Below are 27,017 nucleotides of genomic sequence, written 5' to 3'. Positions count from 1 at the left end.
CAATTAGCTATCAAGTGTGAATGTTTAATGTCTTGCCAAAAGCACAGTCACAAAACAGGTGCAAAATAAGTCTACATAGAGCAGCTGCACACACTCAGAACAAATACTGTGCACACGTCAGGACACAGTTGAAAAGATTCCGAAAACAAATTACTCTAGAGACCATGTGGTTAATTCAAACAGGTCGCTATATGTGTCCTATTGAGTTATTAATAAAAAGCTTGTTCAACCAAATTCTGGACAGGACAATCTGCTCCCCAAATTGAGAACAAAAAATGAACTGAAGAAAATGTGAGTGGTGCTTGTGTGTGCAAAATATGCTGCCACAATGCAATAGTGTTGCTATGGAGTTGCTGTAAAGTGGGTAATTTTTTCGATGTTCAAATACTTTGTCAATCTCAGCTTAATATGCAGTCAACTATACAGGAAGTCATTTGGTTGAGTTCTCTGAAAGTTAATTGCGGCTTTAATAAAACATTTCTCTGTTTAACTGAGCATCCTGACAAGCTGGATACAGCAACATTGGTTCACAATGGAGTAAGTGTGGGGCTGGACTATCTGTTTGTCGATTAATGTAAGTTGGGGGAATTCGGGAAACCTGTTTATCTTTATTTTTGCAATAACATTTGATGCTTCAAGTGGTGCATTAAAAACACATTTCACCTTTAAGTATGAGCAATAGTAATAGAGATGATTGCCATAGTAAGCACCAATAAAAAATATTTCATGATTGTTAATAAGCATATGGCATTACTAATATTCTTAAACTGCATCTTGTGTATTTTCAAATAGTTTCTTAATGGCTGAGAGTTATCGTGGTGTGAAGAGTCAAGCAACCACTTGATTTTAATGGCAATCATCTGTGTGCACTTATACTACTGTATATTCTGCCAAGTAAAATCTGCCTAAGGAACATCAACAATCAATCAATCAATCAATCAATCAAAGCTTTATTAAGGACACAGACGGTCCAAAATACAAACAATAAAACAAATACAAGAGAAAAAAAAACAGACATAGTCCACATTCAACAGCTATTTGGCTCGGAAATGTCACCCTATGAATGTTCCAGTCTACAGGGAGAGTGTTTTAATGGCTGGTAGGGACAGGACAGGCATGTGTCATAAGGCACTAAATGCCTCCGTCCCATCTTTGGGTGCTAGATTTGGGATCTTCAGGGGTTTCATCCAAACCATCTCCACTTTGCCAGATTTAATGCTGCTTCAGTTTCCAGACATGCTCTATGGCAGCAGGCTCAATCATTGGGTCTCTCTGGCTCTAAAGGCACATCGCAACAGAGGCTGTCTACACAGGAAACAGGCTGTGCCCAGTTCCTCCCCGCCTCCATCCCAGTGAATGTGTGTTAGGAACAGCCTGTTCCTTAAACTACAGTGCACATACTGCTCCACAGCTATGTCAGTTGCCTGAAGCACCAGCTGAATTTCAGAGTTGGACATCGGTGTTGAAGGCCATCCACCACAACTTCATTCCTTTATAGAGTTATTAGAATGATTTGCTTTCTCACTTTTAGGTTCTGTCAGAGCCTAGAAGTCTTTAAGTTTCCTGTTGTACCCATAATTTTACCCATTTCTGAAGCTTGCACCAGATGTTCTTTGCACTAAAAGCAAGTTGATGGAGGTTGGTTGGAGAACCAACCAGGAGTGAGTCATTGTGGGTTTGAAACAGCATTCCGTACTCAGGCTCCTGAACCAAACAGTGCCGCAATATCTCTTACTCATAAAGAGGAAGATAATGATTCCAATTGATGCCATGCCTTTATTTCTAACAATTAGAACTTTGTGTTTGCCAACTATTGTTAAGTGCATCTGCATTCTCTTAAAAGTGTTGATGTTGTTTTTATAGCTTCCCCTGCTGCTGGGAGGTCGACATTATAGGAGATATTCTAGTTGCGTGCATCTGAATCTTGTTATGACAAACAAACTAAATATTCTTGTCTTTATAAATCTGAATTCTTAAACCACAAGGATTAGGCTTGTTAATCGCCATCTCACACCCAAAACTAGGTATCATGTATTTTTAACCCCCACCACGTGTGTGTGTGTGTGTGTGTGTGTGTGTGTCCTGTGTGTGATTAGGCCTAATTAAGCAAGTTCAGATAGGACAGTGGTATTCAATTTATATATGTTCTTCCCAGTAAAGTCCAAAGTCATAGCTTATGGTCAAGTCAACTTAACTTTGTTAATATGTTTATAATTCAACAATTGTTTTTTTCATTTATCATTTATTTGTGTAATAGCCCTACTTTTCACAAACAAAGAGAAGCTTTACAGAGAATAAAATAGTGTCTAACAAAACCCCAGTGAGTCTGTGACAAGCACCCAGCAAACACAGAACATTCCCCTAATGTTAGTATATGGTTCCCGTTTGGTTAATTTTTTGGAACCAATACTATAACTGTAGGTTATATTTTTAAAACCATAGCTGTGCAGTATGTAAACATCACTCCCCTAGCCTCAAGAGGTGCACAAACAACTGACACAAGAGGCTGTAGCCTTTAGCTAACTCGTTAGCATGCCCGCCTCTCAAGCTGGAGACCCAGGTTTGAATCCCGTCTGGATCGTGTCAAGTAGAATTAGCTACACATAATCTAACATTTCCAGAACATTACAGGCAGGTTTTTTGTGGCAACTTTAAAACCTCCATACATAAAGTTTTCTAATGGTTATTTTTAGGTTTTATTTTTCATTCACATTTCATTATTTGAGTTTGACAGACAACAAGGAATTAAATTAGTGAAATAGGCTAGCATTTAAATAAAAGCAGAAAATAGCTAAGGCTAACTGTAAATGGTCTGAACGAAGAGATTAATAAAACATTCAAGAATACACTACCTTAATATATTATCTTAATATCTAAATTACCTTAGTCACTGTCTGATAGCTATACTGTATATGAAGGTGCATTTGATATGCATGTGCTTCAATTAGCCACAGGAATTCATGCTCTTGCGCAATTTAAAATTAACGGTCATTCGGAGACAGGCTCACTGACTGACATTCTATCACTTTCCTCAGTAAATAATTACTTCTAAATGTGAGGTTAACCATAGGCTTAATGTTAAAAATTTGATACGGTTTTTACTTGTAAAAATATTGAGAAGAATATGATGTGCAAGTTTATCAGATAGGTTTTCTGTTTATTGGATACAACTGAAGAGAAACAGATGTCTCCAATAAACTGTACAGAAATAAATTAACATTAGCCTGTTTAAGGGTGATTGAATGTTTATTAAAAAGTTTTATGTCGGTCAATACATTTCTGATTTAAAAAACACTTGATTTTGTTGGAGTCATTGGTTATTTATTTGTAATAATTTCCTTTAACATCTGCATATTAATAGTGCTGAGGAAGTTTAGGAACCTGAAAAACAAGGCACAATTTTCATTGTTGAAGCACAGAAGGGTTGCAGAAAGGATATACAAGTCTTCCTAAATGTGTTGTGGCTCATTTTAATGATAATAAATAATGAATTTATCGATGGCTTGTATATTTATTGAGGTTGCAGCATGGTTGCAGAAAGGATCTAGAAATTAAAAGGTTAAGGGAATGTAGGGTAAACATTGTGTATAACCTAAAATAAACAATTCTATTTCTGGAAAGAAGATGTTCCTAGAAAACCAAAAACATACCTTAAACCTCTGTTCTGGGATTGTCCTAAAAAACTAAAATTGTTAGTTGGGGAAACTTGCTAAATTAATAATAATAGGCTTAATGATCATGATGATGTAAACTCACTCTCTTCATAAAGAGGCAATAGCATGATATTAGATTACCATCCACCTTTTTCCTAGGGGTCTTACTGGAAAAACTAATGTGGGTGAGACTTCCGCAGGATGTCGTTCTATAGCATTCCCTAGCTCTGACTGCAGTAATTTTTCACCCTGTTTACAGCTGGCAATAAAATGCATTTAGGATGATCTGATCACAAATGGTCAATGATAAATATAGTTGTAAACGGGGTGTAAAACATTTTGTGATTGGATCACAAAAATAAAATACAGAGGTAATCAAAAACCACATTGCATTTGAGGTTTGAAACGCCATCCTGATGCGTCCCGGACAGCAGTGATGCACCACCTCTCTCCAGTCAATCACCCGCTGTAAATAACCATCCGATAGGAAAACTTGAAAAAGCGATTACATACCCAAGGATGAAAGCTTCACGGCTTTTCCTCAGTGTGTCTGTCTGATTTGAACATGCAATGACAATGTTATGATTGCAGATGAGGAGGCAGACAAGGAGTTTGGATCTACTGTGCGGGTTTTAATTGAACAACAGTGGAAATAAACAGACATGCACAAATGAAACAACCACGATGGGCAAACTGAAACTAAAACACGAAAACAACGAAGGAACACGGACTGGATTAACATGGCACGATAAACAGGGCAAGACAGGCAGCAGAGGGAACATCTGAACATGGGACATCAAAACAGTTGAAACAACGAACGACAAGGTAATGGAGGAACAGGCAAGGTTTAAATACACAGACACATGAGGATACAAAGCGAGAATCAGGGGCGCACAATGACAGAATGGAACATGGTGACGGTGACACGGAAGACACGGGGCAGACAACCAGGGATCGTAACAGACAAGATGATAAACACACATATCTGAAGCTGAACGAACACAGTTACTCCACTGTAACAACCGATAATTTTGCTCAAAAGTTGCATTTGTGCTTAGATTAAATCTCAACTGCATCTGGTATAAACAGTGTGCCAGTTTTGTTCATGCTTTCTTTGTCTTTATGGCTTTTCTGCAGTTAATTATCATTTGCAACAAGGCAGACAAGGATGAGGATCTAAACACAGCATTAATAAAACAAAAGATAAACAGTAAGTACTAAGAATATAAAGAAACAAACCACATGGACCTAAGTACAGAGCAAAACAACACAAGCGAAGACTGACAAAGACACCAGAGGAAACAAGGGCTTAAATATACAAGGGCAAACAAGGGAACGAGGAACACTTGGGGAAACAATTGGAAAAACAATTATAAAAAGAAACTACAAAGGATTATAAAACAAGAATTACAACATAAAAGTCAAGACAAAAACAGAACATACATGACATCATTTTGTAACACGTTGAGATATTGATTGAAGTATGTCCTCACAAAATCATACACACTCACCTCAAAATCCCAACCCATAATGAAAGAATGAATTAGGCATAAAAAAAATAAAAATAAAAAAAAGGAAAATGTATTATCTATAATGTCTTACATTATATTATATTATAATGATCATTGTGTAGTTTGATTAAATATGATTGATGCTAAAATGATGCCAATATTAGTTATTTGTGTGCAGTGCAATTCATGGTTTTAAATTAGTAATTAAGTAAGAGGTAAGGTCCAGTGTTTTAAAAAGAAAAATAAAATACTTTTTTATGAATTTTAAGATTTGGAAAATACATCACAGGGAGTTACCTGTGTAATCTGCACCTGTGGAGCACCTATCCCAGTACAGGGCATATTAGTACCCATAGTGGGTCTTGCTGCAAACTCCTCCACCGAATTCATGAGCCCCAAGGCTATGGAGGAAGGATCAACGGCAATAGCATCCACAGGGCAAGCAGTACAGCCAGCAACTCTAGGCAGTTGATGTGCCAACCCAGTCGCGGTCCTGTCCAGGATGTGTACCGCGGCGTCATGCCCATCTCGGGACTTGAGTCTGAAGCCAGTGCTGAAGTGGTCTCACATGCATCAAGGAAGCAGACCCAGCGTGACACAACGTCGAGTGAGTGACAGAAGGGGAACATCTCGGTTACTGTTGTAACCTCCGTTCCCTGATGGAGGGAACAAGATGTTGTGTCCCTCTTGCCACAACGCTGTACTAGCCACTGAAATGGCCGGGACCTTGTCTCGGCTCCTCAGCACAAAACCTTGATTAAGTGGCCGCATTCCTTCTCCTTTTATCATGCTACAGTAAAGGACACTGCCTTTAGAATAATGCAGGGCCAAAAATGTAAAGAAACCAATAAATTAACATGATTTACTTTTCATGGTTCATACATGTTAGAAACAAACTATAATTGTAAACAGTGGAGACTCAACCAATAATTTGCAGGAAATTTGGCAAGAAATGGTATAAAGTAATGTCACCTCCCTCTTATGTATAAAGTTTTTTACTTTACACCAAGTGATCAAATGATAAACTCTTGTAGTCACGCAAAATAGAATCTGTTCCAACAGAAATGTTGATCCAAGCAAGGGCAATAAGGGATAATGGTAATTCAATCTAAAAAGTATCATCCTGAAGGGGATTATTTTGTGATAATGCCCGGTCGACTGTATTACACAGCAACTTACCAAATAAAATTAATTTGAGATAAATTATTTGATTATATGAGAAGAAAAATAACACAAAGTGATTCAAGACATGAAGCTAGCTCAGCTATGGTGGAAATCGATTGCCTGGGACAGTGACCAATTATACAGTGACATTATACACAAACATTTGACCACAGAATGCAATGACTGACCAATCAGAATGAGGCATTCCAGAGAGCCATGTAATAATATGGCATAATGTGAACCCACTCAGCACAAGCCATTCTTTGTTGCTCTGTCTCACTCTCTGGACTCATGGCTGATATGCTGGAGAGCCATATTGACTGACAGTGCTTGGAGAAAGGACATCTGGAAGGGGGGGATTTGCACAGGCGCTAAATTTACCCTTCGTGTCGAGGGGGTTGGGATCAAGAAGGACCTTCTTGAAGATATGAACTTTGTCTGCTTGTTTTCAGAGAGACCAGTGGGATTGTGTTTTGCGTCATTTCATTTTGCTTGTCAAGAGCCCTGTTTATGGTCCTGCTTGTAACTTTCTCTATTGAGATAACAGATCACAAACTCAAAACAGGTATCAAGCTGTAGGCTACATTGTCAGCCAGGTGCATTAACCTTCGTCTGGGGAGTTAAATGAAGTTTTCCGCTTCAGCTGCCGTGACTTCTCAAAAGCACTCACCACTGAGCATTGGTCTCGCTCTGGGAGTTCTCATCAGAGAGGGTGGCAGCTGGCTTTACCATGTTTTTCAACATACACTGCCTGTGGGCACACATTTACTCCTCCACCTCAAAAGACACACTAACAGCACGTAAGGAAAAGACAACAGTCTTTCATTTTGGTGAACAGCTTCACAAATGCTTCACAAGATGAATTAGTATTCCTGGTCATTTTCAAGAAGGTAGTGTAGTGGTATTTAGGCACAGTAACTGACACATGAAACTTTATTTCTTGTCCATTTTTTTAACCTGACATTAAGATTTTAAATTAGTTAATACATTTTTGTATATATTATATCAGGGAAAATTGTAGTTTTTAAATGCAAACTTTTTTTGCAATTTTTTTTTAAGCTGAAGTATGTAACTTTTTTGGTGTTAAACTACATTCTCCTATCCCAGCTTGAAGGAATAGTTCACCCAAAAATGAATAACTGCTGATAATTTACTCACCCTCAGGCCATCCAAGATGTATCTGAGATTCTTCCTTCATCAAAACAGAATTTAAGCTGTTTAGGATTTAATTTCAGGCTTCCTCAATGCAAGTGAATGTACTTATATATACTTCTTAACTACAAATGTTCGCTTCCATACATCTCTGTGACGCGCGCCCGTGAGAGGGATGATGTAAGCTCCTTGGTAAGGTCACGCGCGAGGCAAGAGGAGCGCCACTGTTTACAAGAGAAACTTGCACAGACCACAGACAGAGCACCATTCACAAACAAAACAATTTCAAAAAAAAATATTACAACAGTAAATAACAATAAAAGTTAATATTTTTCCCAGCGTGCATTTTCTTTGGGGTTTCTAAAGGTTTAGGCATCAAGGATACACACACTAAATGACGTTTTGAACAACAGACTTATACAAATACAAATCTACAGCAAAGACAATTAAACTTTTGTACAGTGCTCCTCTTGTAAACAATGACACGCTTCCTGCCACCTCCACGTGACGCGTGACCTTACCTATGAGCTTACGTCATCCCTTTTATGATCGCACATCACAGAGATGTACGGAAGTGAACATTTGTAGTAAAACGTATATAAGTATTGTTTTGTTTCTAAAAATAATCAATCGTTTGGGTTCAGAAGAACTTTATTTGTTGACTGGAGTCATGTGGATAATTTTGATGCACCTTAAATATGCATTTTGGAGTACATTCACTTGCATTGCTTAAAGGAGGAGGCCTGAAATGAAATCCTAAAAACCTTAAATTCTGTTTTGATGAAGAAAGAAACTCAGATATATCTTGGATGGCCAGAGGGTAAATTATTAGCAAACTATTCCTTTAATATGCAGAGACAGCTATAAGTAAACCATTCTGAGGATTTTCTTGAAAACTGTAAACACTGTGTCTCTGTGGCGCTATGAAAATTTCTCTGTTTGTTTTGAGGGACCTGTCTCTAGAGACAATAACATTGACTCGACCAATAGTATGAGTAGGGGGCGGGACTATCTGTTTGTTCGATCAACGACAGGTTAGGGGCGTATTCAGAAAGCTGTTTTGAAAGCAATGCTTATTTTTGTAATTCTGCTAAAGGAGGAGAAACAAAACCTTTCAGCTTTAATTTCAATAGTCTCACTGTTCCTGCAGTGTGACAGATTAATTAAAAAATATATATTTATTCTCTCAGTTAATATAAAGTATTATGTATACAGTTTACAGTAGTTTTAAAGTAGCATGTAATACCCCAGGACACTTCATTTTATAGCTTAATCTTAAAATTATTTTAATATTTATGAATTTCAATTTCAGAACAATATTCCATCAAATTGAATTAATTCCATCCATCCATCCATCGTCAACCGCTTATCCTGTGTACAGGGTCGCGGGAGCCTATCCCAGCTAACATTGGGCGAAAGGCGGGGGACACCCTGGACAGGTCGCCAGTCCATCGCAGGGCCACACATAGAGAGACATACACTCACACTCACCTCCACATCCACACCTAGGGCAATTTTTTTGGAGACACCAATTAACCTAGCCTGCATGTCTTTTTTGGATGGTGGGAGGAAGCCGGAGTACCCGGAGAGAACCCACGCAGACACGGGGAGATCATGCAAACTCCACACAGAAAGGCCGGGAAATTGAATTAATTAATTTTAATAAAAAATAATTTTATTATTTCATATATTTTTATTAATTTAATTTAGTTAAAAATTACACAATTCAGTTTAATGTAATTTTGTTATATAGTTGAAATTCGTAAATCTTAAAAATAGTCAAATTTCTTTTATTTCTAGGGAAGTACTAGGGAAATCTAGATTTCCATATTCTGCAAAAATTGTATGATGAAACTGAGACATATAGAGAAAGTCAATTATAAAACACATTATTCTTACTCATGGACTTCCAGATTCTAAGTTGCTTCTTCGTCAGAATTTTGTCAATTGAAATCATATGCCACATCTTCTTTCGATCAGCTGTACCTGACTGTAACCAGGATCAGATGTTTGTATTGGATTATTTGCAGGGAATAATCATAATCTTTTAGAATACAAGGATCATCAGCACAGTGAAAGAGCAAATTTGATGTGTCAGCTTCTCTAAGTAAAATTAAAACTTCCATATGTGCATCATCATCATCATCTGAAAATAGTCTTGCAATAAACCCTTAAATACCTTGGTGTACAATGAGTTCACAAGTTTGCACAGCTGCTTTGCTTCTTCAACAAGTTTAAATAACACACACTGTTAAAATTAAATGATTCTTGAGGCAAAATTTTGGGTTCTTCAGATGCTGCACCTGCAGAACCATCTGAAGAAGCTCTAGACACCCTTTCATTTCCTAGAGGATTGATTCATAACTTCTGCAAGAACTCTAAAAAACTCTAAAAGCTCGCAAATGGTTCTACAGTAAATGCATCATAAGGGAACAGCTTCGAGGCACTTGAAAAATACACTCACTGAGCTCTGTATTATGCACATTATTGCCCTAATAAAGTGATCGACTTCTGCTGTTGTAGCACAGCCGCCTCAAGGTTCGACATTTTGTGCAATCTGAGATGCTATTCTGCTCACAACAATTGTACAGAGATGTTATCTGAGTTACCGCAGCCTTTCTGTAAACTCGAACCACTCTCTCTTCAACAAGCTGTTTCCATCTGCAGAACTGCCACTCACTGGATGTTCTTTGTTTTTGGCACCATTTTTAGTAAACTCAAGTCTGTTGTGCATGAAAAACCCAGTTGATCAGCAATTACAGAAATACTCAAGCCAACCCATTTGGAACCAAAATTCATGCCACACTCAAAATCACAGATCACATTTTTCCCCATTCTTATAGTTGAAGTAAACATTAACTGAAGCTCCTGAACCGTATCTAGATTATTTTTTGCATTACACTGCTGCCACACAATTGGCTGATTAGATAATCTGACGAATAAGTAGCTGTATAGGTGTAACTAATAAACTGCTCAGTGAATGTATATTGAAATACATACTGTATAGGATTTTTGAGCTGTTTTAAAGGGAGCCACAAGACTCTCCAGAGTGTTATGACAGTGTGGCATCTGAAGAACCCTAAATGGTGCCTTGAGAATTGTTTTAATTTTTAAATGTTCCTAATCATTTTGGTTTGCTGAACCCTACCTGTAATTTTTTTTACTTGACTTGACTACACCCTTACAAGCAATGCAAACCTATCAATAAATATAATTAATTTCACAATATCTTCACACAATCTTCACAAATTCTAGATTTTCTGGAACCCTAGTTTGGGAAACCCTATATTATGCGTTTCTTTTCTCTCAAACTTCTCTTCACATGTTTGGTAATACACCTTTTCAATTGTCCTGCAAATTCAGCGTACTTATGCACATGTGCTTAGTTTACATGGTTTGTCATGCAAGATTTGTCGTAATTTTCAGCAATAAACTCACCAGGTGCCTGTTGTTTCCTGTTAAAATGAATTATAGCCTAAACAAAGCTGTAAACCACATAAATCCAATCATGTTATGGATGAATTTTGACTGGCTGCAGCCCTCCCTCTCTCTGACTCTTAATGGCCAGAGGTCAGTGGGGTCAAATATTTGCAGCCCTGTTTTAGCTCAAAGCTTTCCCTGAAATCCCTTGGACACTGATTCATCAAAAATCCATTTGCGAAGTCCCCTCCCATGAATAGGCTATCCTTGACGCAAATTTTGCTCTTAACCAGTAACTCCAGCTCACCCACCTGTTATGTGAGTCCCCGGGAGGGCTCTTCTTTTATGAGTGGGCCGTACTGCATTATATTAGGGGTCTATTTAGGTGTACATGTTTGGCAGGGAGCTGCAAGAGGCTTAAGACCCGTACTTAGACAAGGATAGAAACCTGTTTGCTTTCTCTCTTTCTTTCAGTCAGCCCAGTTTAGGATGACAAACAAGGCTATTTGCCTCTGTAAAAATATGCTGGATAACACAAACCACCTCTTCTTTTAAATTCACACAGTGCCTTAAAGGGGTCATATAATGAATGGTACATGCACTTTTTCAAGTTGATTGTACTGAAATGTGTGTTGGCTGTGCTTGTACACAACCATCCTATTATGATAAAAATCCATCCAGTGTTTTTGTTTTAATCTCCTTATATATTTTCCCCTGCCTCAAATCGAGCCGTTCGACCGTGTGACGTCACACGGTCGGACGCCCCTCCCAGGATTGTTGATTGACAGCAGTGTTTCAACACAGACCCGCCCTCGCTCGTGAGCGAGCTGTCAATCATAGTCCGTCATCATTACTGGAGCAGAATGGCGCCTAAGTGATTGTGGTGTTCTGTTCTTCGGTGTAATAACGAACACAGCAGTCATTTTGATGTTCCTAAATCTGAACCGCTGAAGACGCAGTGGCTGAGTTTTGTTTACGATGGGAATATTCCCCACGAGCAACATCAATGCGTTCGTGTTTGCGCAAATCATTTTTCACCAGACTGCTTTATAAACGAGGGTCAGTCAGTATAAAGCTGGTTTTGCTAAGAATGGGCAGGGTGACCAAAGCTCATTATCATTTAAAGTCATATGCACTGAAACGGCGTGCTGAAAATAGAGCTGTTTTTGAGCAGGTAAAATTAGTGTTTTCTTAAAACACTTTCTTAAAATTTAATAAAAGTATATTACAAAGTTTTCATTTAGACCCTAAAGATTCATATTAACTTGTACAAAAATGGCATTATATGACCCCTTTAAAGAGATAAAGAAAAAGGATATACTGTCATCATTTATTCACCCTTCACTTTCATGTATGAGGCTGTCGTTCTGTCTGACATCTCCTTTTGTTTCTACACAAGAAAGAAAGTCCTATGAGTTTGGAACAAGATTGATGACAGAATTTTCATTTTTGGGTGAACTATCCCTTTGACATTTAAACAGAAACAGTTAAAAAGTAATGTAGAAAGATTTGTGTTTTGAAAAGAGGTGATGTGTATAATTTCTGCACCACTTGAGTTATCAAACAGAACTGCAAAAATAATGATTGTTTTCCAAAAGTGTTCACAAACACCCCCCACCATTGGAGGAGCCAGTGTTGTTTAGTAAAGCTCAAACAAATCTCTTTTTAGCCTCTTTTTTGTTGTTTTCGTGACTTGTAATTCACAACAGCAATAAAATGATTCAAACATTTTCCAGCTGTAATGTCTGTGGCTTCCTGATGTCATCTTCCTCATTAACTTAAACACTGTCTTGTTCAGATTTGGAAAATTACTTTTGGTCCTGTCTCATATGTACCTGGACAGAGTCCATTTCAGACCATTCATCATAGTCAGGTTTATTCTCAAAGTTCTTGTCATAACATTAATGCACGGTTGCTTTACACTATTCAAATAATTGACCCACTGACAATGTGAATATTTGTATAGTGCCAACAGTGCTTAATACTACTGAAACAGTTGAATACTGTGCTTGCGGCTGACATTCGCTACCTTCTTACCTTAACTCAGTGATGCACAATCATTCCTTAATACTTTAGTGTTTGAACCTGAAAAGCTTTTGTCTACTTTCCAATGCATTAATAACACTGCATTGGAATGTACAGTTGGCATACAGTAATAAAGGACAGGAAAGACTGTTAATTGGAACGAAATTTTAACTCTCTGGAGGATTCATGAATACTTTCCAGTTCCTGAAAAAGCACAGTGCTTTTCAAAATACCATCAGCTTGGCAGTCATTCTATCTAATAGAATTAACAGGTGAGGCTTCTAACCAGGTAGGGCAATGCAATACAAACAGTGGAGCAAAAATTTATTTGGCATCTCTCAAGGTTCACATTCAAAAGAGTTGAACAACCACATGGAGAACGCCAGATAAATATGTACTACTACACCCAGAGAGGAACCTGCCAAATGTTGAATACTGTACAAAAACGACCCACTTTCAATTTAGAGATATCTAGATGGAAGTATTATGTCTTTCTGCAGATTAAACAAGCCACATTTTTGGCAGATATATTCAGTGTTGTCATACAAACAAGTCTGACATGCCAGCAAAGTTAAGAACAGTTTGATTTCAGGTCAATCAAAAACAGTGTTTTGCTTGTCTTGGCACACTTTACGGTCTTGCATGACATACTAAACAATTCCTAGGAGAGAAAACTTTCATTCAGACTTCAAAATAAGGTAGTTTCCTCACATTGTGTCCTAACCAGAGGTGATAAAGAGATAAACTATAAAAGCATTGTAAATCTGAGTTTTTGTCCTAACCAGCCAGACACAACAAACAAGTTTTTATTTTCAGCAGCAATGCACTCGGTAGCAACATCCACAGTGAAATCTCTTTGGTCCAAAATACTACTCCACATAACTGCATATTTAACATAAAATATGTTCAGATTGTCTGTTATTGTGCTGCGTGCAGCATTTTCGCTTTCCACGTTGACAGATTTACTTTAAACTGGAATCTTACTCAAATTTTGGCAGGACAAGGTGTCACACACAGACTAATGTGCAACGTGTCCAACACTCATAATCAAATATTAATTCCATCTTTTCATTGCACAAATCTAAAATAAATGTATTTTCAGTCTCTGAGTATAAAGGATCAGATATAGCTAATGTTCAAAAGTCCAATCATCACATTAGCCTGATGAATCCAATTACGCTGTGATAAAAACCTCGAGATTGTGGCACACTCTCCAGTTTCATCCACAAATAAGCCTAGTGCTGATACCAGGTCCAGTGTGGACGGATACAGTTCATGCCCTGTGGAAGCATCTAGAAGGTGGTAATTGATGGAAGACACACCTGTAAATTCAACACATCTCTCAGGCAGTGTGTGTGTTAAAGTAGGGTGGATTGTGTAAGCATGACATATTTTTTAATGGGGCATGTGTCTTCTCACTGTGAATTTGGCAACAATAGGCCAAAAGTTTCACATCTGAAATTGGTCTGTCCTTACTTAAATTTGAATCAATTCTCCTAGTGGCAGAAACTGGATGTGTTGTTGAACTTATGAGTAGCTCTGAGCTCCAGTTTCCGGGTGAAATGTTCAAAGAGTGGAGCCAAAAACGGATGTTTGTAAAGGGATAAATGGAAAGGAGGAGGCGAGAACCGGCTTGACAAAATAAATAATAGTTTAATATACAACTGAAACAAAAAGACAAACACAAACAAAGGTGTCGGGCAGGCTTTTGGGCCCGTCTGAAGGCAGGTCATCCGCTTCGCAACTGTAAAATTTACAATTTAAACAACTTTACAGCTCAACAGCACAGAGTTTTAACAGAAAATTTAATGTAAGTGCTTTTATAAAAATATACTCTTGAAATGTCTGCCTCTAAACCCTCCAAAAATTGTCCCCATTCACTTCCATTGTAAGTTCCCCACTGTTACCCCGATTTTTGCTTTTATAAAGAAAAGGAAAGACAAGGACTTTTTTTTTCCTGGTAATCAACATTATGCAACAAATGCTGTCAATTGAGCTTATCTTTTATTGAACCTGGAATATTCCTTTAACTCTGCCCTCCAACCCCAACCGTTAACCTAAATGTCACTGTAGTAAAAACAGTATCAGGGAAATGTTATCACACTTGAATTGATGCAAAAATGTCTGATGGCACTTGTCATTAAATCAGCTGAATGGGGTTGATTTCAGCAAACATGAACATGAACTCGGAAGCAACTTGTCGAGTTTCCATGTGATCATGTTGAGTTTGGCCAATTAACCAATGTGAAGTGTGGGAAACAGTCCTCTTTATATACCGTGTTGAATTTGTTTTACTAGGAAAATAACGATGTATTTTCAAACCACACTGTATAAACTACTTGTCATCACTAAGTGAAAATTAAAAGAAATATAGCTACTTTGTTTAAAGTACATTGCACATAGGAAATTTCTTAGGGATGCTTTCTGTCAGAGTATCATCAAGCGGTGCAGTTCGGTTGATGAAGTCTACAACACAGTGTTCAAATTATATGAACTTCATGAAGCACACCATAAAGGCACAAATTTCCCATGGGTTAAACAAAATCTGCCTCCAAAAATTCTCCCTTCAGAATTTTATCTAGTTGGACTAAAACCAGAGGCACAGAAGGGGCTTGTAATTTTGTTCCAGAACTCTCTGTTGGCATAATATATCGATTGCCATTTTATTCTGTGTTACATAACTGCTTGATATTCTCAATTTAAATGTGGTGAAATGTTTTCTTCATCTCCAATGTTTGTTACATATGGTTTATTAAATATATATATTTGAAACCCAATTCAATTCTAGTGTTGTTGTACAATAGTAACTGTAACTGAATTTACAAGTTGGGTTGCACAGGTTTCTTCCTTCTTCTAAAAATCTCTTTGTTAAGGAATTATGGAAAGGAGGAAGCGAGAACTGGCTTGACAATATAAATGACATTTAATTAAATAAAAAGACACACATACACACAAACACACATGGGGCAGCTGCTCGTAAATGCTCTCTCTCTGTCGCACCACCATACGCAGTCGGCCTTTATCCCTCTCGGAGGCTTGATTAGTCTGATAATGGACCGGGTGTGTGGAATCACGACCTGGCCCCACCCTCCGCCCTGTCACATTCCTCCCTCGTTCTCTCAGGCTGGGGAGCCCCCGGCATGACGTACACCCCCCTGGGGGAGGGCGAGTCTGCCGGCAGGTCATCCCCTCAGTCCTGAATCTGAAAGGGGACAGGGGAAGGGAAACAATAATGATTACATTAGGTGGTACTTCCTGTAACAGTGTAGTACCCCCAACAAAACAAAACACTGTAAAATGTAAAAGAGAGGGAAAAGGCCAACACAGAGCGGCAGTAGGAGAGAGAAATGTTCTCTGATACGCGTCAGCTTGGTCCTCGGCCACTTCTTCACCCTCTTACAGATGACAGCTGTGCCTCCCCGGGCAGATCGGGGAACAGAAGGGGTCTCCCCCGCCCCTGGCAGCGGTTCTGGTCGGCCTGGAGCCCCTCCCTGCTCAGCGGTCCTCTCTTGATTCCGCCGCGTTTAGCGGCTGGTAGGGGTCTTCCCCCGCCCCTGGAAGTGGCCCTGACCACTCCAGGTGGTCGGCTAGGTGCCCCTTCTCCCCTCACGGTTGGCGGCCGTTCCTCCGCTTCCAGGCGTCCGGGCTCCTCCGTTCCCTGGCAGATGGCAGCGGCCGCTCCATTGGGGTGTGTGGTAGTGGCGGGAACTCCACTACGGCGTATCCCTCCTCCTTTCCAGGTTTTCAGCACCAGTGTAAAGGGATTAATGGAAAGGAGGAGATGAGAACCGGCTTGACAATATAAATTATATTGAATTAAGAACTTAAACAAAAGGACACAAACACACACATATGATGGACAGCTGCCCATAAACGCTCTCTCTCTCTCTCTCGCACCACCATACGCTGTCGGCCTTTATCCCTCTCGGTGTGTAGAATCATGACCTGGCCACGCTCTCTGCCCTGTCACACTCTTTTAAAGATGTCTGAGCCAAAATAAAGACAAAAGACTCATCTGAGTTAGAGAAAAATATTAAATCATGTCAGAGACATGAGAAAATTGTTCCAGATTGCCCCTTAAATTCATAATTATTTTGCATTGAAATCATGGCTCTCATAACTGTAAGTCAGGAAAAGGCTAGACGCTAAATGACAAGCAAATATGTAATTATGTCAAGCAAAACCCCAAATCAATCAAGAGAGTTGCCTTTTAGCTAATACTTTCATAGACATTCAATCAGTTTGTATAATGTAACTGCAAAAAACAATGGAACCATGTGTATTTCTGAGTTGGCCATCCCTCCAATCTGATGTAACAGTTAACAGATGGTCAGAAATGCTATAAAACCCTCAATCATGAGAAAACATTGGCAAGGGGAGACTGCTACAAATCAAAAAAGTTGCTGGGAAAACAAATCTGGCTTTAAAGCTCTCTTCCTCCAAAGAATGCTTTGTCCTTTGAGGTGTAAAATCCCCCATTGGTCAGTGTTGATGGAAGTATTGAATAAAAACAGTTTTAACAGTTCTCATATGTTTCAGACAACAAGTTGCATTCTGAATGGAGAGCAAGAGTGAAATTAGTGTATTGTTAGTGTAAACCAATTTTTGTTTTGTAATATATTAGGGAAAACAAATATTTAGTTTTTGGCTGGAAGATAATGGTTACTTTTACATGGTTGCATTTTTCATATCCCTATAAACATCTCCATATATAAATTATGTGTGTACTCACTAATATTTTTAATACTGGATCAAAGTAAGAATATTTTTGTATTGTCACAACTAGATAAATCATATGCTATGCAAAACATCTCTGAACTTAAACCCTCTATGCCTGAATGGTTATCTGTACAGTATAAATACATAGAAGGTTCCATGCTAGTAAGAGGGTCCTTTCTTGTGCCATCTTAAATAAACTGTTGATGTGCTTCTTATGTCCAGTTAACACACATTATAAAGCCTTTAACTATGGGAGGTTAGAGAGTTTGAAGATGGGAAAACTAGACTGAAAAGACTACAACCACATAGTCTAATCACTGTCGAAAGCACTCTAATAAACTACAACTACCACATTCTGCCCATTAAAATGCTATTGTCCACACTTAAAAGTAAGTCTGTAAAGGTTGGGATACTTTTAGAGAATGTTAATGTTATGATCTTTGTTATGGTCTTTTGGAAGGTGCCACTGACCTGTGCCAAATATTATCAGTAATATCTTTATTTAACTGATATGTTAATTCTGCTTGTGCAATACATTTTACATAGTCTGTTTTAATTGCAATTTCATACATATTTCCATTCAATTTACCATTGCCATTTGAATTTCAGCGGTGCGGCGAAATTAGTGTGTGCACATGTTAAATTTTACAGAGATGATTTCACCTCTACAGAACTAAATTGTACCAAAAAATTACCAAATAAATGACTAAAACAGCAGTTGCGAGTGGGGTGGCCAATGGGGTGGCCAGGCTTCGGTCCATGGTGGCCACAGGCCACCCTCTAGCTCCGCCATTATAGAGATGAATTACCCACTCTTGATAAATATCTTATTATTTATGTCTGTTATCCCAGGAAAAAAACTATGAAGTAATTTTTTTGGAATTTTAGTAGTAACTTTTTTTTATGTATAGTCACAAAATACAGCCGCAATAAAAACTCAAACCCCATTTCACATGCTTATGTAAACAGACGATACTCTTTGGATACTTTGTTGGTTTTATGTTATTTTTGATAGGGAATTGGAAAATTAACACAGTCCTCTAAATAGCAAGCTAGTAGCAACAAGTTTGTTTACTCATGGAGGATGCCAACTCCTCTCATTTTCTCATAGCTTTGTGCGTCTTACTTGTTTGACTTCCAACAGTCCCTCTTCTGGGTTAGAAGTATCTACCCTGGAGTAGGAGATAAAAAGTCAGTCTAAAGTCCCTCTAAATGGCTAAGAGGCAATGTAGTTCCTCAAGTGTGAAAACGTCAAAAAGTACATATTCTGGGTAAAAGCACCTAAAACAGGCTTTAGTCCCTGCTCTGACTCATGTGGATATATGACATGGGTTCACTGTAAAAAATAATTTTGCCTTTTAGTTATCATAACAAAATGTAGAGCTTAAAATAACTGCCCTTGATCAATCTTGTTGAGATAACTATAGTATAGTATAGTATAGTATATAATGCATCCATTTTTTCGATGTCAGGATGGAATCTCCTAAAAAACAAATTTGAAAACTTGACCTTATAGGGCAGAATTATCTCTTAGAAGCAAATCAGAAACGGTTGCACTAAATGAACTGGTATAAGTCTGAATGACAACCTCACCCAGCATGATTATTCTTGGTGTAGTGGGAAGCGACAACGGAGCTTCAGCATCTGCATGGGTACTGGTGACCTGCATGCAAAAGGTCAAACAGAAGGAGTGCTTATGTGGGAGACAGCAATAAATCTTAATACATCTAAAAAATATATATTCATTGGCCATTATATGAATCCAGTATAATAATTACATCAGCAAGAAGGAAAATGGCATCATCTTTCTCTCTAAAGAAGGTCATCATCAGCAATATGACAGCGATTGTTGAGTCCATGTTTTCGCCTTGGAGACGTTCAATGTCGGCAAGAACAGTCTTCACTTCTTTTGTCCAGCGAAGAAACTTGAGTTTTGAAGAACTGGAGCACCCTCCTTCCTTTTCCAGCAATGCATTCTCTCAGCCTTTCATCAAGCTCGATCCCAGTAAGTGAAGTGCTGCATTAAAAACTTATTCATAAACAGGAAAGGCCATTCTCTTTTCAATTCATGTACACTAAGTGAAGGTGTGGAGTTTATTGCACTGCGCTGACTTGCATAAGTTAAGACCATCAAATCATTCACTCTTACACGGTCTGCTCCACTTGGTCCTTCTTGAGAGAAAATTAATTTAAGTTCTTCTTTTTTATGATGTAGAGAGTCTATTGTCTCTCCTTCTGGTAATTGAGATGGCTGCCAGTTTATGCATCCATAACTGTCAGTTTTTGCAACTTTTTCTGGCTGTGCTGGGTGGACATTGTTAGTATCCGCAGGTCTTTTTGGCTTTCTGAGACGGGCAAGGGTATTGTTTCTGTTAAGGTTATCCACTCTATTTTTCAGTTGTGAGGACAACGTGAAGTATCCATTGCCCATTCTGTCACCTTCATCTGTTCTGTCTTCAAAGCTACCAGGGTATTTGTCAACTACACTTTTAGCAATTACTGTACACTGACTCCATGTTGGGTTTAAGCATTTTTCTCTCATGGCATCTACAGTGATTCTAACCATGTGCCGTCTGTCTGTGTCTTCTGGGATTGTGTTCTGAGCGAGACATCTTTGTAGAGTGGGCCTAGTCTTCTCCCATGGAATTTTAAATGTCGTAGTCCATGTTTTATTTTGCAAAGGAACGCTGCACTGTGGTGAAGTCATTATTGAGGAGACTTCCAATTCAGTAACTGGAGTTAATGTCAGTGTAATTGTTTCACTTGCTGCATTGTCACTTGGCTGACTGCACTGTGTACCACCACCACCTAAAAATAAAAACATAAAAAGGACCAAAAAGGGGAAAGCACAGACAGAGTCTACTAAAGACAGAGTACAAATTTAAATGAGACAAATAAAGTTACCATAATAAAAGAACATGAACTTTGAATCTTTTGACTACAAAACAACTATGCAAAATGTCAAGTAACATTTGAACTCTAAAAATTAAAGCAAAAAAAAGAAGATATTTACAGCATTTAGAAAATACATTTGCAAAATGTTTTACCTCTGTTGTTAAATGCATGTAGAAGTTTTCTGCTATCAATCAATGAAATCATTTGTTTTAAATCATCCTCTGTTAGAAATCTGAAGTCATCTGAGGTCCTTATGCCAATGTTAGAGAGGTGTTCAAGAAGACATGTCAGCGTCTCCTCACTCAAGTGGGCAAGAGTGCCCTTTATGATTGACTCCATGTCGTCTTGCAACCTAAACAGATAGAATGGTGAAGCACAACAAGTTCGAGATCCAAATGTCTATAAACAGACACTGGGTGATAGTCTGCAAGCCCGTCGACACAAACACACACATAACAAGTCTCACTGTCATGCTGTACACAGTGCACACCAAGATCCAACACTGGCACTGACTGATGTCTCTCTGAAACAAAATACACCTTTTCCTGGCAGACTATTATCAGAGCAATCTTCCCCAGCACATATCCACCATCACTAACATCAAGTACAACACTCATTCCCTTCTTATATGTTGTACCCTTGTATGTGACCATGGCTGTCTCCATGATGCTACCAGTCAAATTACCGAGTCGTACAGCTTCTTGAATGGCGAAATTATACATGTGGGCATTAAACTCATCAGCCTGACCTACTTGAAGAACAGGAGGAAAGACATTACCAGCATGAAGATACGCCTGAAGCAACTGGTGCCTTTCTGCCAGAGTACTGGAGAGGTTTTTGAAGTTGTGAAGCTTCCGTGCACACTGCTTAAAATATGTATGCTTACTCTCAAACCGCATTGTCCAAAGACGAATGAGAGGACCAAATTTAAGGATTAGGTCTGGATAGTGGAGAAGGAAGTGGTGTTTTGGTTTGATAGGGTTATCTGGGAAAATATCCACTCGCATCTGAACATACTCCCTGATGAGAACCTTGAGATAGGCTACCTGATTGGTGTGAATCTTGGATGCACAAACAAGCTCTACAATTTCCCTGAGCCTCAAACACAACTGCCACACTTGGTCATCAAGGGCATTTTTGATCCGATCACCAATAAAAAGAGGAAGAAGGCGCAAAAAACACCAATTCTGGGCTGCACTTCCCCCCAACTTCTTTCCATCTTGCACAACTTCACATGGCCGGTTGCTTGCATCACTGCCAACAAGCTTTATCTGAGATATACTCCTGTTTAACTGAGTGTATGTAAAATGCTTTACTGATACAAAGTGCTTGATGTACAAAGCAAGATCGGTCGACACAATCCCCTCGAAAAGCTCATGCCCTAAACATGGTGGGAGGCCTGGCTGGCACACATGGAAGTGTCTCAAACGATTGAAAACAGAATCGGATTTCACACCATCTATAAGGCTGTGACCCAGTGACAACCCTCTCATACTGTTCTTATAGGCCTCTTGAGTCCTCACATGACCAATTTTTGTAGGCTCCCTTTCAAAGTCATCTCTATGTATCATACAGTACCGACAGAAGTTCTTGCTTTTGCTGAAATTTTCAGTAAATCCTCCCACAGAATGGGATCCCAAGTTGTCACCTACAATTGCTATGAGAGCTCCTTGCAGTTTCTCACCATCATCTAAAATAATTCCAGATTCCTCAATATCCATTAAATCATTAACAAGCCGAGAGAATACCAAGTCTTGGCCAAAAAACTGTAAATCCTGTTCCCTGCAAAGCATCACTAACTGCATGGGATCTATAGAGGACCTATTATATGGCAGAATTTCACCCAAGGTAAGGTACACAGCCAGAAGTTTATGGATTTTTTTTGCCAGATCTAAGGGGATTTGCAACCTCTAATGCATCCTGGTACAGAATTATGGAGAAAGAAGATGGACACTGCTGAAGAAGAGTATTTTTTCTCCAATTCTTACCATCCTGGACATCTTCCAGTATATCTGATTCTACAGATTGCTGCATTTTAGAGGTGTTGTACTGTTGTCTAACTGAATGGTGACTTAAAAAGGCTTTAAGTGTATCTTTGACAGGCACATACTGACAGAAACACTCATTTCCTTTGGCATTAATGCCTAGATAAATCCGAGTAGGTTCAACATAAAAAAAATTCCTCTTAAAAAAAGTCTTCCTAGTTTGATCTGACCTAAACACACCCTGATTGTACATCTTCAACAAATTTTCCTTTGAAAGCCCTTCAACTATGGTGTGGATCCTATCTCTAGGTATCTCAAGTTTTGTCAGTTCTTGGCGTACTTTTGCCAGTACATGTGCCATCCCGTGCTCATGTAAATCTTGGAATTCGTCTATTAATGCTGATATTGTGGTGGCTGGCAGGAGCATTTTTGCTTGCATTCTGAGGTAAAAGAGGGCCAAGTTAGTCATTAGAACATCTCCCTCTGCATGAGCTGAGGTTGTCCCCAGAATCTCTGCAAACGTTACATTGTCAGACTCCTCAGCAGCACATGACATACTGGTGTCAAGACCTACTGCACCGTCTTCACGACAGATGTCACGCGCTGAATGTTTTCTGCTTATGTGAGAGAGAAAAGATGACCTAACCCTGAATGTTTTCTTGCAGCTTGGAAAAGGACATTTAACTGCCTTGCCATCTCTAATGTGCCATTTTAAATGCTCACAAAGACAAGATACGGATGTGGAAGTGAAAGAACATCCCATAACCTGGCATGTCATATTAACACCACTGTGTGATTTGTCAGCACATGGTGTAACCACTGCATGGTTACGATACATATGTATACGAAGGCCAACAGCAGTTTTGAAGTTACATGGACACTGGAAAAATCCACAAGAGAATCTATTGTTTGCAAGATTCCTGTGTTCCTTAGCATGTCTGACAAATTCTGGAATAGACTCTACAGAGTACTGACACACTTTGCAAGAGAAAGGCATTTCTAATCTTATTTCCAAGCAATTTTAACTTTATACAGTACTTACTTACCCATCCATATCTGGTGACTTAACCAAGGATTTTTACCTGTAAGACAAAGAGAAACATGTATCAGTTAAAACATAAAAAGGTTACTACAAAATTCCAATATGTAAAATCAAAATAAAGAATTAGAAAAGAAAACAAAGACCAGAAATTACAAGCTAACAACTTAAATGCAACTTAAAAATAGCAAAAAAGTTAACATAATTTTTGTAAATAAATAATTGAATGCTCATATTAATTATTCAATCTGTGTATTTAATTTATTACTAATTGTGAATTATTAAGAATAACATGAGTGTTTTACAGTCGATTTCATGTCTCTATGATCTTTGAGTTCAATAGAATAAGAATATTACATACATTTACACTAGTATATTTCTTTAAAACAAATAGAATGTAAGTTTCACAAACTGAGATTTGTGAAAGGGGTTTTTTCTTAGCAACATTTCATATTTGATGACTCCTCCATCCTTCAGCCTGTGACCCCCGATGTAATGACAAACTGGTTCATCCCTCGAAATTGGGTGTCTATCAGCTATGATTAATAGTTCATATAAACTATAATTTAAAATATGCATAGCTTACTATATAGTGCATAATTAAAAAAAAAAAAACTGAGTGCAATTTGTTTTATTTGATAAATGTTAATGAATCCAAAAAACTAATAATAATAATAACAGCCTAGCCTATTAGGTAAACGGTTGATCATTACATTGTTCTTTTATAACTGAAATAATTGGGAATTTAACACTTAATTTAACACATAATTGCATTAAAGATGACTGAATACATGTACAGTAGGTGTAAATGTGTGTATGCTATCAGGCCAATCGGTATCTGTGCTAGTATGCTAAATAATAAGTTTCAGATATTAATGGTCATTTTAAAGTGGTTCAAAAAGGATTTATCATAACATGATTTTGTAGGAATTGTAATTAGACACTAAAGAGAGTAGGCCTACCAATTAAAACTAATTTGAGATCGCTTGGGGTCCTGACAGAGACCGGATTTCGAGGGAGAACCTGATTTGTCACAAATAAGAAATGAGAAGCACCCAAGGTGACAAAAACGGAGATTATAATGACCATTGTCGTGAATATCAAACGAATATCAAATATACAACTAAATTAACCTCAGTCCGTTGGCAGTGGCTGTTTCCAGACATTAATAAACTAATATACGGTAGTGTACTTGAAGTGAATGAAAACGAGTGAGCAAAATCGAACCCTGTGAACGTCTGGTCTGAAGGATGCCGAGACGCGGGAATTCATTCGGCGCGACTTTCACCGACTGTGTAATTCACTTTAAGTGTACATCGGTTGTACTCACGTTATAAATGTATAATATGATTGAAAACACTGTGGTTGTCTCTTCAAGTCGTGGATAACATAGGTCGATTTCGAACATAGCCTTGTAGGGGTAACGTAACGTTAACGGGCGCATATGAGGCCTTGATTGTGACAGGCCACACGCACGCACACGGTGTAAGTTAACGTTACACACAAATGTTCAGAAAAAATAACATTTCGATTTACTTTGTTCTAAACTTGAAATTATTAACTAACATTAACAGCAAACCTTGTGATAACTAGTATTTGGCTAACTGGCAAGAATGTTTGCGTTACAAAGCTAACGTTATCTTTATATCAAAATCACCACCGATTATTTAATGGTAAAACGAATATCTTCACATTTGGGGTGAAACGTTTAGAAATACACATCTTTAAAATATTGAATACAAATAGAATTTTACATCTCACCTGGCTGACGGTTTAGATGATTGGTTGCCAGGTATACCCATTGCGATTTCAGCTCTTTGTGTAATTAAGTGTGCAATTAGAAAGCAAAATACTAATAATAAAAAAAATCATGGGAATTGATTTTATCTATTTTGCATAACCTATGTTATTGATCATTGGATGGGAATCACATCTCCCACCCAAAAAAGTGTAGGCTAAACCTATTAGATTAGTTGGGCCTGTGACAAAATCTGGCAACCATAAAGACACGCAATTAAAAAACACCCACATAAATGTTTAACTTTTTTTTAACTATATACTAAATGCCTTCATATATGGGTTCCCTTATGAAACAATGTATTGTAAAATTCCTAAGCTGAAATTACCTCAATAAACCAAAAAAGCGTCCTCTGTCGGGGCTTGTCTGAAATAATACTGTCATCAATTTAACAGTAATATAAGGATTACTGTTATTATTGTCCAACTCTGTTTTTTTTTCAAAGAATAGCATAAATTGACAGCAACTTTCCTGTAAATAGTTTCTACAGTAGACAAAGCTGGAAATACAGCAATAATACTGTAAAAGCTATGAAATTGACAGCAACATACTGTAAACTGTTTCTACAGTAAACTTTCACTGAAAATACAGCAATATTACTGTGAAAACAACAGAAATCATTTACAGTGTAAATCATCCAATTTTTTGTTGGATGAACTTTGTTGGATGAACTTTCGATAAATTATTAAACTTAGATTAGATTAAGGTTGTTTGAACTAAGAAATTCAAGTTTACTTAAAGAGGCTTTAAGCTCATTTAGATTATATTTATTTAAGTAAATTTTATGTTCTGTTTAAACAACGTTCCCTCTTAAGTTGACACAACTTAACATATTTAAGGCAGCACAAACACTAAATTTTCTCTGTTAAAACAACAAGTTTTTTACATTGACAGGGTGAGGAGAGCTGTCAGGCTGGCATTGCAGATGAGCAGGAAGTTTAATTTTCTGAAAGGGAAGAATGTTTGATATACATAATGTGCACATATTTAAGAGTATACTAAAGTATGAATATGAATTCGTATTTATCTGTGAATTCATTTTAACTGTTATTATGCACTGTTATGTGTTGTAATGAAACAATCTTTTGATCATAAATGTTTGGGGACTCTTAATATAAGAATGGGCTGTTGGCTGACAGGGTATTGGTCTGTAGATGTTACATATGCAATTATTACTGCGTAAGTACAAATTAAACTTGCATTATTTCCCAATGTTAGCTCTAACTCAGATAGGCAGATAGAGAAGCAGATAGAAATTAAGCAGTGACACTTTGGATGTTACAAATTTATATAAAATAAACAATCACAGGGAGGCATGCCCCAGGATGACCCCCCACCCCCACCCCCACCCCCACACCCCCACCACACACAGAATTAACCACTACACACATATCATAATGATACTATCACCCACTATCTCACATCTTCATGAATTCATGCAAAATTTGGATGCAGACATATAAACTGCATTTTTGCCATTATTACTTTACAACTTTTCGCATGGTCTTTCTGACTGGATGTGAGCTGTTGTGTCAGCAGTAAACATCTCCTCCATGGGTTGATTTGATTTAGTTGTCCAAACACCAGTGGGGATTTCTTTAAGACTGCAAGGGAAGCTCAGCTTCCCCTATAATGTCAAAAAAATAACGGTCAAAT

The 27,017-nt window shown here is 38.0% G+C and overlaps 2 protein-coding genes across 2 annotated transcripts in view; both read right to left on the bottom strand.

The window, feature by feature from the left end:
- Positions 1-27,017, bottom strand: part of LOC127655660 (calpain-7-like) — a 301,204-nt gene that overhangs the window by 38,198 nt on the left and 235,989 nt on the right. The window lies entirely within an intron of this gene.
- LOC127655671 (uncharacterized) lies at positions 19,212-23,602 on the bottom strand. Its single transcript, XM_052143592.1, has 4 exons — positions 23,571-23,602; positions 20,692-20,891; positions 19,423-20,452; positions 19,212-19,307 (listed from the first exon to the last, which is right to left on the bottom strand). Exons 1-3 carry the CDS (start codon positions 23,576-23,578, stop codon positions 19,635-19,637), a joined length of 1,026 nt encoding a protein of 341 aa, XP_051999552.1. The 5' UTR covers positions 23,579-23,602; the 3' UTR covers positions 19,212-19,307; positions 19,423-19,634.

This window comes from Xyrauchen texanus, chromosome 15 (genome assembly GCF_025860055.1).
Source record: "Xyrauchen texanus isolate HMW12.3.18 chromosome 15, RBS_HiC_50CHRs, whole genome shotgun sequence".
NCBI lineage: Eukaryota > Metazoa > Chordata > Actinopteri > Cypriniformes > Catostomidae > Xyrauchen > Xyrauchen texanus.
Note: the sequence above shows the minus strand (reverse complement) of the source record. Positions and strands in the feature narration are given on the sequence as shown.